We start from the raw sequence: 15,150 nt of genomic DNA on the forward strand, positions 1-15,150 counted from the left end.
TAGAAGGTCTTTCTGATCTCTCGTCTTCCAGTGATGTTCTTCTGCTCTTGCCACTCAAAACGCCTCGAACGACTCATTGCAGCATCGCCGTAAACTCGCTGAATCATGTCATATGTCTCTGTGGCAGATTTGTCCAGTATCACACAGAATTTCACGTTTTGTTCTTTGTTCTAATTTGCTGCCCATGATGAAATAGCAAACGTTGTAACGCACGTGGTCAGAATAGCACCAGTTGCACAGTTCCCGATGTACACAAGACAATGTCTTTTGGCACACTGACTTATGAAAGTCGGTGATCCCTGTGACTGTGTGTGCAGCCTTGTGCTGCCATCTGCTGGCGTGTTACAAAACTAGCCTTGAATCTTTTTTATACCGCCTCGTGAGTGTGGGAGAACATGCAAACTCCATGCAGACAAGTGTCCTGGTTGAGATACAAACTGAGGACCCCAGTACTGCAAAACAGAAATGTTAATCGCTAAGCCACTATGCTGCCCAATTAGAATTGCTGCCATGCCCATACACGTTATTAGTCCACATCCCTTACTGGATAGTTGGGCAGCACTGTATGGGACATGTCTCCATGCTTTATCACCCCCTAGCATTGGTAGCTGCGACCATCTTAAGTAGGGGTAGATGTTTCCTGTAGAATTTATTTCTTGGCATCTGGAATCCATCAGCACTTAGCTCAGGCAAGCAGGCAGGAGAGTGTGCTTAGCTGTGAAAACTCCTCCTCCCCTCCTGATGACTCCTGGGATGTTTAAAAGAAGTAATTATGCGGCCATCTTAAAGAGGGCTTCAGCCATCTTAAGTAGGGGCAGGTGATGCCTGTAGAATTTACTTCCTGGCTTGTGGAATCCATCTGTCCTTAACTCAGGCATGCAGGCAGAAGGGTGGTCTTAGCTGTGAAAACTCCTCCTCCCCTCCTGAGGACTCCTGGGATGTTTAAAAGAAGTAAATATGCGACCATCTTACGTAGGGCTGCGGCCATCTTAAGTAGGGGCAGATGATGCCTGTAGAATTTACTTCCTGGCTTCTGGAATCCATCTGCCCTTAGCTCTGGCAAGCAGACAAGGAGGGTGTGCTTAGCTGTGAAAACCCCTTCTCCCCTCCTGAGGACTCCTGGGATGTATGACATCATTTGCCTAGGCCAGAAACTAGGAAGTAACTAAAGAAACGTTAAAAAAAAAAAATAAAAGTTTAAAATATATACTTTCCTATCTATTTACTAATGCTAACTAGCAGCATAAGGATTAAAAATAGTCCATGTTGATTGAGAGAGTCAATTTCCCCTTTAAGGTGCTGAGGCAGCAGAAGGAGGTGTACCCATGCCAAGTCCATGGCAAAAATGATCCCCAACTTAATGGTGCCACCCTGCATCCACCCCGCAACTGCATGCAATTGTGGTACAGAGTTTAAGGAGTTAAGACAGGTTGTGAGTATGCAACATAACTCCTCCTCACTACTTTCAAATGCCCTCTGAAAAGCGATCCAATGTGGACCTCTTAAATTACACAAATACCGATTCTTGATGAGGGGAAAGGGGTGAATTTGAGTTGGTAAGAAGATTGCTACCTGGAATTCCACTTTAAATGCCCTAACTTGCTTTCGTAGCCAATGGCTAGCCAGACACAATGCCACTTTTAGCTTTGGCTGGCAAAGGTTCTTGCTGGTTTACTAAAAGCGATCTTGTTTTGTTGATCCTGCCCTACGAGACCAAAAATGTGAGTCCAAAGTTGTCTACCATGTTCCGCCATTTTGAAACTCCCATCAAATGGAGATCTCATGCACAGACGTGGCTGTAATGCTCTATTGGTCTCTGCTTGGGCCTGTATATGAATGCACATGTGCAGAATCTTGGGTTTCTAACAGGTATTTAGGACAGAAAGTCTCCGTATGCATGAGATCCCGTGCTGAAATACTGCATCCTAGGATGTGCAAAATGGGTGTCCCAGAAAGCAGCAGGTGACCAACCCTACGCCATTCTCGACTAGGTGAGGATTCAGAAAGTGGCTTAAATAATGAAAAAAAGGTACTTTGCCAATTAAAAAAAAACCTGCAATTGTGTAAGAGGAAGGCGATGAGAGGAAGTTCATTTCATGGAATCATTTCATAACCCACCACTAAACAGAAGTGATAGACATTGGACAAAATAAGCCCTGCTCTACCACTCCCTTATGACCTTTCAATACAAGACAAATAACAAGTCCCATAAGTTTTCTAACGGCACTCCATCTAATTTTTTTTTTATTATTTAGTTTCAGCTAAAGTAGGAACAGGTTGTCTGCATCGTCCACTGGTGGAGACTTCTTCCTCCACTGGTGGAGACTTCTTCCTCCACTGGTGGAGACTTCTTCCTCCACTTGTGGAGACTTCTTCCTCCAATGGTGGACACTTCTTCCTTCAATGGTGGACACTTCTTCCTTCAATGGTGGACACTTCTACCTCCAGTGGTGAATACTTCTACCTCCAGTGGTGAATACTTCTTCCTCCAATGGTGGACACTTCTTCCTCCAATGGTGAACACTTTTTCCTCCAATGGTGAACACTTTTTCCTCCAATGGTGAACACTTTTTCCTCCAATGGTGAACACTTTTTCCTCCAATGGTGAACACTTTTTCCTCCAATGGTGAACACTTCTTCCTCCAATGGTGGAGTCCTCTTCCTCTAATGGTAGAGACTTCTACCCTCAATGGTGGACACTTCTTTTTCCAATGGTGGACACTTCTACCTCCAATAGTGGACACTTCTTCCTCCAATAGTGGACACTTCTTCCTCCAATAGTGGACACTTCTTCCTCCAATAGTGGACACTTCTACCTCCAATAGTGGAGGCTCCTTCCTCCAATGGTGGACACTTTTTCCTCCAATGGTGAAAACTTCTTCCTCCAATGGTGGAGTCCTCTTCCTCTAATGGTAGAGACTTCTACCCTCAATGGTGGACACTTCTTTTTCCAATGGTGGACACTTCTACCTCCAATAGTGGACACTTCTTCCTCCAATAGTGGACACTTCTTCCTCCAATAGTGGACACTTCTTCCTCCAATAGTGGACACTTCTTCCTCCAATAGTGGACACTTCTACCTCCAATAGTGGAGGCTCCTTCCTCCAATGGTGGACACTTCTACCTCCAATGGTGGACACTTCTACCTCCAATGGTGAACACTTTTTCCTCCAATGGTGAACACTTCTTCCTCCAATGGTGGAGTCCTCTTCCTCTAATGGTAGAGACTTCTACCCTCAATGGTGGACACTTCTTTTTCCAATGGTGGACACTTCTACCTCCAATAGTGGACACTTCTTCCTCCAATAGTGGACACTTCTTCCTCCAATAGTGGACACTTCTACCTCCAATAGTGGACACTTCTACCTCCAATAGTGGAGGCTCCTTCCTCCAATGGTGGACACTTCTACCTCCAATGGTGGACACTTCTACCTCCAATGGTGGACACTTCTACCTCCAATGGTGGACACTTCTACATACAATAGTGGAGACTTCTTCCTCCAATGGTGGACACTTCTACCTCCAATGATGGAGACTTCTGCCTCAGATGATGGAGACTTCTTCCTCCAATGGTGGACACTTCATCCTCCGATGGCAGACACTTTTTCCTCCGATGGCGGACACTTTTTCCTCCGATGGCAGACATTTCTTCCTCTGAAGGTGGACTCTTCCTCCTCCTCCGGTGGACTCTTCTTCCTCCGACGGAAGAGTCTTCTTCTTCCTCCAACTGTGAAGTCTTCTTCCTCCAACGGTGGAGTCTTCTTCTTCCTCCGACGGTGGAGTCTTCTTCTTCCTCCGACGGTGGAGTCTTCTTCTTCCTCCGACGGTGGAGTCTTCTTCTTCCTCCGACGGTGGAGTCTTCTTCTTCCTCCGACGGTGGAGTCTTCTTCTTCCTCCGACGGTGGAGTCTTCTTCTTCCTCCGACGGTGGAGTCTTCTTCTTCCTCCGATGGTGGAGTCTTCTTCTTCGTTTCGTACTTCATTGGTGTAGACTACTTTTCTCTTCTTATCTTGGTAACTAGGGATGCAAAATGTTTTCAGGATTTTCACTGTAAAGTTTTTTTTTGGTTTTTTTTTTGGAATGGGGGTTAAAATAATTTTCCAATGATGTTTTTGTAAGCTTGGTGCTGTTTTATGAACAGATGTTTTTAATGGTGTTTGTTGATTCAGAGTTTTAATAAACTTTGTGTGGTTACAGGACTGAAGCCTTTGTTGGAGTTGGGGGGTTTGAAGAGCTCCTTGCGCACCCTTTGTCCTGAGGGGGGCTTCTTCTTTTTATGGTATTTCCTCAGCTGACCTGTGAAGTCACTGTGAAGCATGTTCACATAACCCTGTGGCTCACAAAGATCCTGAAAAATCAAATGAATATAAAAGTGAGAGAAGAAGATGGTCAAAGTAAACTTATCACAAACCTGAGAAATTCAAGGTTAGCATACAATGATCAGCCATAAGATTATGACTACCCACCATAACCTGTCAAGACATGGACTCCACTAGACCTCTGAAGGTATGCTGTGGTATCTGGCATCAAGCCGTCAGTAGCAGATCCTTTAAGTTCTGTAGGTTTCTGAGGTTGGGTCTCCATGGATCGGACTTGTTTTCCCAACACATCCTACAGAATCTCGATTGGATTGATATCTAGAGAATCTGGTGACCAAGTCCACACCTAAAACCCATTGTTGTATTCCTCAGACCATTCTTGAATTGATCAGACCAGGCCACCTTATGTTGCTCCCTGGCCCAGTTCTAAGGCTCATGTGCCCATTGTTGGCACTTTTGGCTGTGGACACGGGTCAGCATGGACACCCTGACTGGCTTGCAGCTACACAGCCCCATACACAACAAACTGCGAGGCTCTGTATGTTCTGACACCTTTCTATCAGAACCAGCATGAACTTCTTCAGCTATCTGAGATCCAGTAGCTTTTCTATTGGATCAGACTACACAGGCCAGCCTTTCCTCCCCACCTCCATCAATCAGCCTTCCCTCCCCACCTCCATCAATCAGCCTTCCCTTCCCACCTCCATCAATGAGACTTCCCTCCCCACCTCAATCAATGAGCCTTCCCTCCCCACCTCCATGAATGAGTCTTCCCTCCCAACCTCCATCAATGAGCCTTCCCTACCCACCTCCATCAATGAGCCTTCCCTCCCCACCTCCATCAATGAGCCTTCCCTCCCCACCTCCATCAATGAGCCTTCCCTCCCCACCTCCATCAATGAGTCTTCCCTGCCCACCTACATCAATGAGCCTTCCCTGCTCACCTCCATCAATGAGCCTTCCCTGCTCACCTCCATCAATGAGCCTTCTCTCCTCATCTCTATCAATGAGCCTTACCTTCCTATCTCCATCAATGAGCCTTCCCTCCCCACCTCCATGAATGAGCCTTCCCTCCCCACCTCCATGAATGAGCCTTCCCTGCTCACCTCCATCAATGAGCATTCCCTCCCCACCTCCATCAATGAGCCTTCCCTCCCCACCTCCATCAATGAGCCTTCCCTCCCCACCTCCATGAACGAGCCTTCCCTCCCCACCTCCATGAACGAGCCTTCCCTCCCCACTTCCATGAACGAGCCTTCCCTCCCCACCTCCATCAATCAGCCTTCCCTTCCCACCTCCATCAATGAGACTTCCCTCCCCACCTCCATCAATGAGCCTTCCCTCCCCACCTCCATCAATGAGTCTTCCCTCCCAACCTCCATCAATGAGCCTTCCCTACCCACCTCCATCAATGAGCCTTCCCTCCTCATCTCCATCAATGAGCCTTCCCTCCTCATCTCCATCAATGAGCCTTCCCTCCCCACCTCCATCAATGAGCCTTCCCTCCTCACCTCCATCAATGAGCCTTCCCTCCCCACCTCCATGAATGAGCCTTCCCTCCCCACCTCCATGAATGAGCCTTCCCTCCTCATCTCCATCAATGAGCCTTACCTTCCTATCTCCATCAATGAGCCTTCCCTCCCCACCTCCATGATTGAGCCTTCCCTCCCCACTTCCATGAACGAGCCTTCCCTCCCCACTTCCATGAACGAGCCTTCCCTCCCCACTTCCATGAACGAGCCTTCCCTCCGCACCTCCATCAACGAGCCTTCTCTCCCCATCTCTATCAACGAGCCTTCCCTCCCCATCTCTATGAACGAGCCTTCCCTCCCCCCCTCCATCAACGAGCCTTCCCTCCCCACCTCCATCAACGAGCCTTCTCTCCCCACCTCCATCAACAAGCCTTCTCTCCCTATCTCTATCAACGAGCCTTCCCTCCCCACCTCCATCAACGAGCCTTCCCTCCCCACCTCCATCAATGAGCCTTCCCTCCCCACCTCCATCAATGAGCCTTCCCTCCCCACCTCCATCAATGAGCCTTCCCTGTTCACCTCCATCAATGAGCCTTCCCTCCCCACCTCCATCAATTAACCTTCCCTCCCGACCTCCATCAATGAGCCTTCCCTGCCCACCTCCATCAGTGAGCCTTCCCTGCTCACCTCCATCAGTGAGCCTTCCCTCCCCACCTCCATCAATGATCCTTCCCCCCCCCCCACCTCCATCAATGAGCCTTCCCTCCCCACCTCCATTAATGAGCCTTCCCTCCCCACCTCCATCAATGAGCCTTCCCTCCACACCTCCATCAATGAGCCTTCCCTGCCCACCTCCATCAATGAGCCTTCCCTCCCCACCTCCATCAATGAGCCTTCCCTCCCCACCTCCATCAATGAGCCTTCTTTGCTCACCTCCCTCAGTGAGCCAACCCTGCTCACCTCCATCAATGAGCTTAACCTGTCAGTGATCATAATGTTATGGCTGATCAGTGTATAAACAAAAATGCCTAAACGGCGGTCACTGTTGAAAACGTCATGTTAAACCAGTCAATAGATCCCAACATGGTGACAGCTGAAGTTATGTATATATATATATATATATACATACATGTGCCACCATTTGTAGCCTTGGCTGTCAATCACTGGGACCCAGCCGGTGATTACTCGCCGGCACCCGGGGGTCGCTGAGTATCTCTGACAAGGAAGAGACCTGTGTATAAACAATATAGATCTCTCCCCTGTCAGCTCCTGCACACGGCTTTATATGGCTCTGCATAGCAGCATGCGTACAGTGAAACACACACAGCACACAGGTAACCTTTTGATCACCCCACATGCTAACCCCTTCCTGCCCAGTGCCATTAGTACAGTGTCAGTGCTTTTTATTAGCACTGATCACTGTATTGGTGTCACTGGGTATGTCAGTGGCATTTAGTGTCCCCCCCAGTGTCAGAATGCCCGCCGCAGTCCCGCTATATGTTGCTGATCGCCGCCATTACTAGTTAAAAAAAAAAAATCCCAGTATTTATACCGCCATTTTTAGACACTATAACTTTCACAGAAACCAATTAATTTACACGTATTTGGATTTTTTTTAGCAAAGACATGTAGCAGAATACATTTTGGCTGAAATTTATAACGAAATTTGATTTTTAAAATTTTTTTTACTGCACATGTGTAATAGCAAAAAGTCCAAAATATTGTTTTTTTTCTCAAAATTGTCGTTCTTTTTTTATTTATAGCGCGAAAAATCTAAAAACACACAGGCGATCAAATACCACCCAAAGAAAATATTTGTGGGAAAAAAAGTATGTAAATTTAATTTGGGTGCCGCGTTGCATGACCGCGCAATTGTTAGTTAAAGTAACGCAGCGCCGTAACGCAAAAAAATGGCCTGGTCAGGAAGTGGGGGGGGGGGGATCCTCTGGAGGGCCATCATGCCTCTGCCTTTGGGAGTCATGCTTGTAACTGTCAATCTTGCAATGCTTCATGGGACTTGTAGTTTAGCAACAGCTGGAAGGCTAGCAGTTGGACACCCGTGGTCTGTGGGCACAAGTCGCATAGACGTCGCCTTGAAGTAGCACAGAAACCTTTTTTAAAGTCGGAGCAACTTCAGCTGTGCTAGTTAACCACTTCATGTCCGGACACTTTCACCCCCTTCCTGATGAGGACAATTTTCAGCTTTCAGTGCTATCACACTTTGAATGACAATTGCGCGGTCATGCAACACTGTACCCAAATGAATTTTTTAGTATTTTTTTGAGACAGATAAAGCTTTATTTTGGTGGTATGTATTCACCACTGGGATTTTTATTTTTTTGCTATATAAATGAAAAAGTCCAAACATTTTGAAAAAAAGTGTTTTTCTTATAAAATTTTGCAAATAAATAATTTTCTTCATAAATCTTGGCCAAAATGTATTCAGTTATCTTTTTAGTAAAAAAAAAAACCCAAATTAGTTTATAACCAAAAGTTATAATTTTTCAAAAATGATTTTACATTTATATTTACTTTTTTTATATTATTATTTATTTATGTTTTTTTTTTTGTTTTGTTTTTTTACATACCATCACCCTAGTAGTACAGTGACTCTATAGTGACACTGTACTACTTGTGGGGGGTGATGAAGATTTTTTTTTTTACACTGATTGCTTTTACACCCATAAAGGCTGTAACGGCCATCATTTCTCCTTCTCTCTGGCTGTATTCCTGCAGCCATTGAGAAATACTGTGAGAGCTGTGCTTGGTAACAGCTTGTCACATGGTACAAGGCTGTTGTGAATGGCCCTGTACCATGTGACCTCTGTGATCATTCACAGATTTCACACGTAGTCAGCAATGATGTTAGGAAGTGATATCTTGCTTACTACTGTTCATGTGATCATTGATTGACCAATCAGTGATCACATGATCGGGACCTGACACAGCGGTCACCGGATCGCGGTGCCACGTGCTCCCAAGGAGCGCGCACAGGCTGTAAATGCGGGCGCCGTTTATGAACGGCAACCCACGCCTGCACTGCTCCTGTCCGGCCATTTATGTATATGGGCCGGATGAGAAGTGGTTAAGACGGCTCTCGTGGACTGATATGGGATGTCACATGTCATGCGACTTTAAGTCTCACAAGTTGCGCCAGTGTGAACAGAGCCTTACAGGAACACATACCTTAAAGTTTTCATAGAACTCCTTGTAACCTCCCTTTAGTAGGTAGAGTTCCGGGTAATATAAATGTGGGTACACGTTCTCCTTCCTGTCCAGATTCCTTAAAATACGGCACCTTGAAGGAGAACAGAAAAACAGAACTTTAGAGGGGATGGATAGCCGTCGTAGCAAAAGCATTAATCTGCCCATCGATGCATCGAATTTGGGATGGTTCAGCAGCAGCAGTTCGATCCGTCTAAGGCCGTTCCCATTCAACTTCTGTAGAACTTTTCTGTTGGGAAACTTTTGGCGATCAGCAGCTGCACCTAATCGGCTGCAGCTCCTGATCAATATATTTGGACAGTGGGGGGGGCGTCCTGCTGTCAGGATACAGTAGCACAGCGGGGAGGATTCCTTCCTCCACCATGATTGTGTGAAGGGAGGAGCTCTTTTTTTTTTTTTCAATCAGACTTCTGGCTGATCGAAAAAAAAAAAACAAGGCATCTTTGGCCATCTGCCATAGTGAATATATAATGTTTGACTTTAACCACTTCCTATCCAGACACTATCACCCCCTTCCAGTCCGGACTCTTTCACCCCCTTCCAGTTCGGACTCTTTCACTCCCTTCCAGTCCGAACTCTTTCCCCCCCTTCCAGTCCAGACACTTTCCCCCCCTTCCAGTCCAGACACTATCACCCCCTTCCAGTCCGGACTCTTTCACCCCCTTCCAGTCCAGACACTTTCCCCCCCTTCCAGTCCAGACACTTTCCCTCCCTTCCAGTCCGGACACTGTCACCCCTTCCTGTCCAGGCCAATTTTCAGCTTTCAGCGCTCTCACACTTTGAATGACAATTGCGCGGTCATGCAACACTGTACCCATATGAATTTTTTAGCATTTTTTTGAGATAGATAAAACTTTATTTTGGTGGTATTTATTCACCACAGGGATTTTTATTTTTTTGCTAAATAAATCAAAAAGTCCAAAAATTTTGCAAAAAAGTTTTTCTTTTAAAATTTTGCAAATAAATAATCTTTCTTCATAAATATTGGGCAAAATGTATTTAGTTATCTTTTTAGTAAAAAATAAAATAACCCAAATTAGTTTATAACCAAAAATTATAATTTTCCAAATTTGTTTTACATTTTTATTTAATTTTTTGATATTAATATTTATGTTTTTTTTACATACTGTCACCCTAGCAGTACAGTGTCACCATTGTGACACTGTACTACTTGTGGGGGTGATGAAAATTTTTTTTTACAGCCATAAAGGCTGTAAAAGCAATAATTTCTCCTTCTCTCTGGCTGCATTCCTGCTGCCATTGAGAAATACTGTGTGAGCTGTATTAAGAACAAGTAGTAAGCAATGATATCAGAAGTGACATCTTGCTTACACCTATTCATGTGATCACTGATTGGCCAATCAGTGATCACATGATCGGGACCTCACACAGAGGTCCCGTACAGCGAGTGGTGTTCCCAGGGAGCGCGCAAAATCCAAAATGGCAGACGCCGTTTATGAACAGCAACCCGCCCCTGCACTGCCGCTGTCTGGCCGTTTATATACACGGGAAGTGGTTAACTAATGGGGGAGAGATGTACTAAAACTGGAGCCCTCAGGATCTGGTGCGGCTGTGCATGGCAGCCAATCAGCTTCTAGCTTCAGCTTCTTCTATGGCGATAAAACCTGGAAGCTGATTGGTTTCTGTGCACCGGATTTTGCACTCTCCAGTTTTAGTTCATGACCCCCATTTTGTCCAGAGATCACGGTCGCTAATAAAGCAGCCCATAGAATATGCGATTTTCTTTCCTTCCATGAGTGAAAGGAAAGAAAAATCGCTAGATTTCCCCACCAACACAGTCAATGGGGATTGGGGGGAATCCCTCCCAAAGCGCAAGGGAGCCTTTCTGCCCGGTAGAACCATGGTCACTGCTGGCGGCTATAACTGGCAGCAGTAATCGCATGTAAAAACTCCCAACGGGCCGGTTGTACGTAAGTCGATTAACGGATGGGTACAACCAGCCTGCCCATAGATGGATCAATTCTCAGCTGAATCGGACGAGATTTAATCCATCTATACCCGACTGAAAGCTGCCCATAGATTGAAATTCAGCTGGTTCAGCAGAGAACGGGTGGACTTTGACCTATCTATGGCCGGTTGTTACACTGACTGTAGCCAAAACGAGTTTGTTGGAAAGCTTTTTGTCGATCAGCAGCTGCAGCTGGAGTCTTTTTTGGGCGTCGCGCATCCCGCCATTTCGTTTGCACGATTGCGTCGGAAAAACACGCCATGATCACGGCTAAAACGCCCTGCGTGTTTCAGGTGCCGTTCAAATGAATGGCACCTGAAAACGTGAACGCTCGTTTTCACACTTTGATAGCGTGTTTTCGAATCGTGGCGATCTTGCCCGTGATTTCAAAAAGCCTAGTGTGAATGGGGACTTAGACTTACCAAAAACATATGATGTGAGGTCAGACCTAAACAACACTTTTTATTCGGGATCCCATCAGGCGGGCCCTTGGTGGACCTTGAAGGTAAATCTAAAGGAAAGTTTTATAATGTATGACCAGCTTTGCATTAAAGTGTTACTAAACCCACAACAGTACACTCAGTCTGTAGATGCAGTAAAGCATGCTTGTTATACTCACTGTGGGACTTAAGGGGTTAATCCTCTGCATTTTGTAAAAAAAAGTCTGTTTGATCCTGTCTTCTCTAATCCTCCCCTTCTTCTACTGTCCCCAATCCATCTGCTGATAGTACAGAGCCCTAGGAGACACTCTGCATATGCTCAGTTGGGTGTGTATTGCTAGAGAGTTTTTTTTTTTTTTTGGGAGGGTGCATGTAATCAGCACAAGGCCAATTAGCACTGACCAGATAGAGGGTCAGGGGTCATACAGCCTCATAGGACAGTCAGAGGAGAATGAAAACTCCTCCTACAAGATTAACTAGTGCTCGGCTGGATCCCCATATAAGACTGCTATATACTGCTGATGAGAAAAGGGATTTATCAGTTTATATTTACTAAAATAATTGCATTTCCATGTTGTGTGTACTATGGGAGACCAGATATAGTGAATGCAGGGTCCGGGGAGAGGAGATATAGTGAATGCGGAGTCCGGGGAGAGCGGATATAGTGAATGCGGATCCGGGGAGAGCAGATATAGTGAATGCGGATCCGGGGAGAGCGGATATAGTGAATGCAGGGTCCGGGGAGAGCGGATATAGTGAATACGGGGTCCGGGGAGAGCGGATATAGTGAATGCGGGGTCCGGGAAGAGCGAATATAGTGAATGCGGGGTCTGGGGAGAGTGGATATAGTGAATGCGGGGTCCGGGAAGAGCGGATATAGTGAATGCGGGGTCCGGGGGAAGCCGATATAGTGAATGCGGGGTCCGGGAAGAGCGGATATAGTGAATGCGGGGTCCAAGTGGAGCGGATGTAGTGAATGCGGGGTCCGAGGAGAGCGGATATAGTGAATGCGGGGTCCAGGGAGAGCGGATATAGTGAATGTGGGGTCGGGAGAGCGGATATAGTAAATGCGGGGTCCGGGGAGAGCAGATATAGTGAATGCGGTGGCCGGGGAGAGCGGATATAGTGAACACGGGGGCTGGGGAGAGCGGATATAGTGAATGCGGGGGCCGGGGAGAGCGGATATAGTGAATGCGGATCCGGGGAGAGCGGATATAGTGAATGCGGGGACCGGGGAGAGCGGATATAGTGAATGCGGGGTCCGGGAAGAGCGGATATATTGAATGCGGGGTCCGAGGAGAGCAGATATAGTGAATGCGGGGTCGGGAGAGCGGATATAGTGAATGCGCGGTCCTGGGAGAGCGGATATAGTGAATGCGGGGGCCGGGGAGAGCGGATATAGTGAATGCGGGGTCTGGGGAGAGCAGATATAGTGAATGTGGGGACCGGGGAGAGCGGATATAGTGAATGCAGGGTCCTGGGAGAGCGGATATAGTGAATGATATAGTGACTGTAAACCCTTCCATACCCAGGGAAGTGACCGTCCTCAGGTGACACACAGAGATGAAACAAATCCTCCTACATAAGTTGTACCTGTTTATCTGCGGTATTCTCTCCTCTACATTCGTTTAAAGTGCAGAATTTATAAAGCTTGTCGGAGAGTTCAGAAAAAAAGGGTGGAGCTGAAATTACACCCAGTGAGAATTCTGAGTGCTGATTGGAAGGAAGAGACCCCCCTTTCCCCCTGCACACAGCACACAGGAACAGAGCCGAGGCTGTTAATCTGCTGGAAGTCCCTCCTCTGTCACCATGTATCTCTTGGTGTCAGAAAAACTTGTCAGAGGAAGGAGGCAGCAGACAGAAATGACACTGGACTGTCTGGACTGAGACAAGGACACACTATAGACGGATATGCTTTGTTCATATTTCATGAGGTTTACAGCCACTTTAAGTTGCCATCTAAAGCCAGCCATATGCGGGTCTATTTCCGAAATAATCTTTTCTAAGAATTTTCATTTGAATTTCGCACCATTAGTGGGGCCAGAGCAACGGGCGGTTTTCGTGCGACCATCAAATTTGATCGGGCATGTTGGAAATTTTTTGAAAAACGAACAAATTTCTAATCAATGATGGGAGAGTTGTGTAAGCAATGTCATCGAAAAAGAAATGAGCGTCAACTGTGACCTGTAAAAAAAAAGAAAATTCAAGGCCACGAAAACTCTTTTCTGTAGCAACATGAGGTTTGAAGCTTGGTTGGTCGAATTTTGAAATCAATGGTGGCACCATCGGGTTACAGAACGCACAAGATTTCCTATTTTCTAAAGAAAACTCGTTCAGAATTCGACCCATGTATGGCCTGCATTAGTGCTCTGGACTGAGACAAGGTCACACTATAGAGGGATATGCTTTGTTCATATTTCATGAGGTTTACAGCCACTTTAAGTTGCCATCTAAAGCCGGCCATGCGCGGGTCGAATTCCGAAATCTTTCTAAGAATTTTATTTCGAATTTCGCACCGTTAGTGGGGGCACAGCAACGGGTGGTTTTCTAGCGAACATCGAATTTGAGTGATCGGACATGTTGGAAATTTTTTGAAAAATGAACAAATTTCTAATCAATGATGGGAGAATCGTGTGAGAAATGTAATCAAAAAAGAAATGAGCGTGAGCCGTGACCTGGAACAAAAAAATTCTTGGCTGCAAAAATTCTTTTCTGCAGCAACATGAGGCTTTAGGCTTGGTTGATTGAATTTTGAAATCAATGGTGGCACGATCGGATTACAAAACACACAAGATTTCCGATTTTCTAAAGAAAATTTGTTCGGAATTCGACTCGTGTATGCCCTGCATTAGCATCTGTTTTCCATGGTGCTGGTCATGTGGTCAGTTATGACCCCGGCCATGTGATGGTTTGACAGTTGGGTTGAGAGCCAGACTAGTCATGTGACAGTTATTGATCCGCACGCCTTGAATGTAACTGTCTTGGGAAACCGTTAGCTCAGTGGACTTAGCAGCCATTGTAATGACTGGTGCTGGGTTTCAGCCCATCGCCTCTCTGGGTGATTCGGTGTTGACCAACTTCATATGAGCCCATGTCTTCTGCCTGGACCTGACCACTCTCCTGTGTGAAACGTCTCTGTCCCATAGCCATGCAGCAACCCTTTGGTGGGGCCATCCCGAGGGCCGGTTTGCAGGAAAGACAGGAACCAGGAGGGTCTCCAGCCCATCGCCTCTCGCTGGGTGCTTTGGTGATTACCAACTTCATATGAGCCCATGTCATCTGCCTGGTGGTACCACTACCACGTGCTAAGACACACTTCAGACAAATGTAAGTACAGTTAACCCTTCGTCTAGGTTTATGTATTTTGCAGAAATCCACAGCAGTCCATTTAACTTTTTTCTATGGGACGGGTTCACATCTGCGCGTTTTCACCCGGGGCATTTTTTGGAAAGGGTCAGGGACTTTTTTAAATGCAAAAAGTTGCGTTTTTTTTCTGGTTCTATAGACTCCAATGGAGACGCTGCAGAAAAGCATGTAGTGTGTTTTTTAATCTTCCCAGCAACAAATTGGACCCCCCCCCCTGCAAAACGCATCAAAAACACGTGCAAAAACGCACCACAAAAAGAACTGCAGAAACGGATCAAACTACAAACTACATGACTAGCCTTTAATGGATAAGTTCACCTTTCGAAACATGTTACTCCCAAATTCCCAGCAGTGTTTGC

At 46.2% G+C, this 15,150-nt stretch overlaps 1 protein-coding gene across 1 annotated transcript in view; it reads right to left on the minus strand.

Annotated features, from left to right (window-relative positions):
* Positions 1-2,209: 2,209 nt before the first annotated feature.
* The window catches only part of LOC149470834 (uncharacterized), a 63,595-nt gene continuing 50,654 nt past the window's right edge, over positions 2,210-15,150 (minus strand). The window contains exons 11-12 of the mRNA XM_089660431.1: positions 8,978-9,089; positions 2,210-4,348 (exon numbers count right to left, since the gene is read on the minus strand). Of these exons, the coding sequence (XP_089516557.1) occupies positions 4,166-4,348; positions 8,978-9,089 (295 nt within the window). The 3' untranslated portion in view covers positions 2,210-4,165. The remainder of the gene's footprint in view (positions 4,349-8,977; positions 9,090-15,150) is intronic.

The sequence above is a fragment of the Staurois parvus genome, unplaced genomic scaffold (assembly GCF_062004578.1).
Source record: "Staurois parvus isolate SC_StPar_1 unplaced genomic scaffold, SC_StPar_1.0 ptg000031l, whole genome shotgun sequence".
Taxonomy (NCBI): Eukaryota; Metazoa; Chordata; class Amphibia; order Anura; family Ranidae; genus Staurois; species Staurois parvus.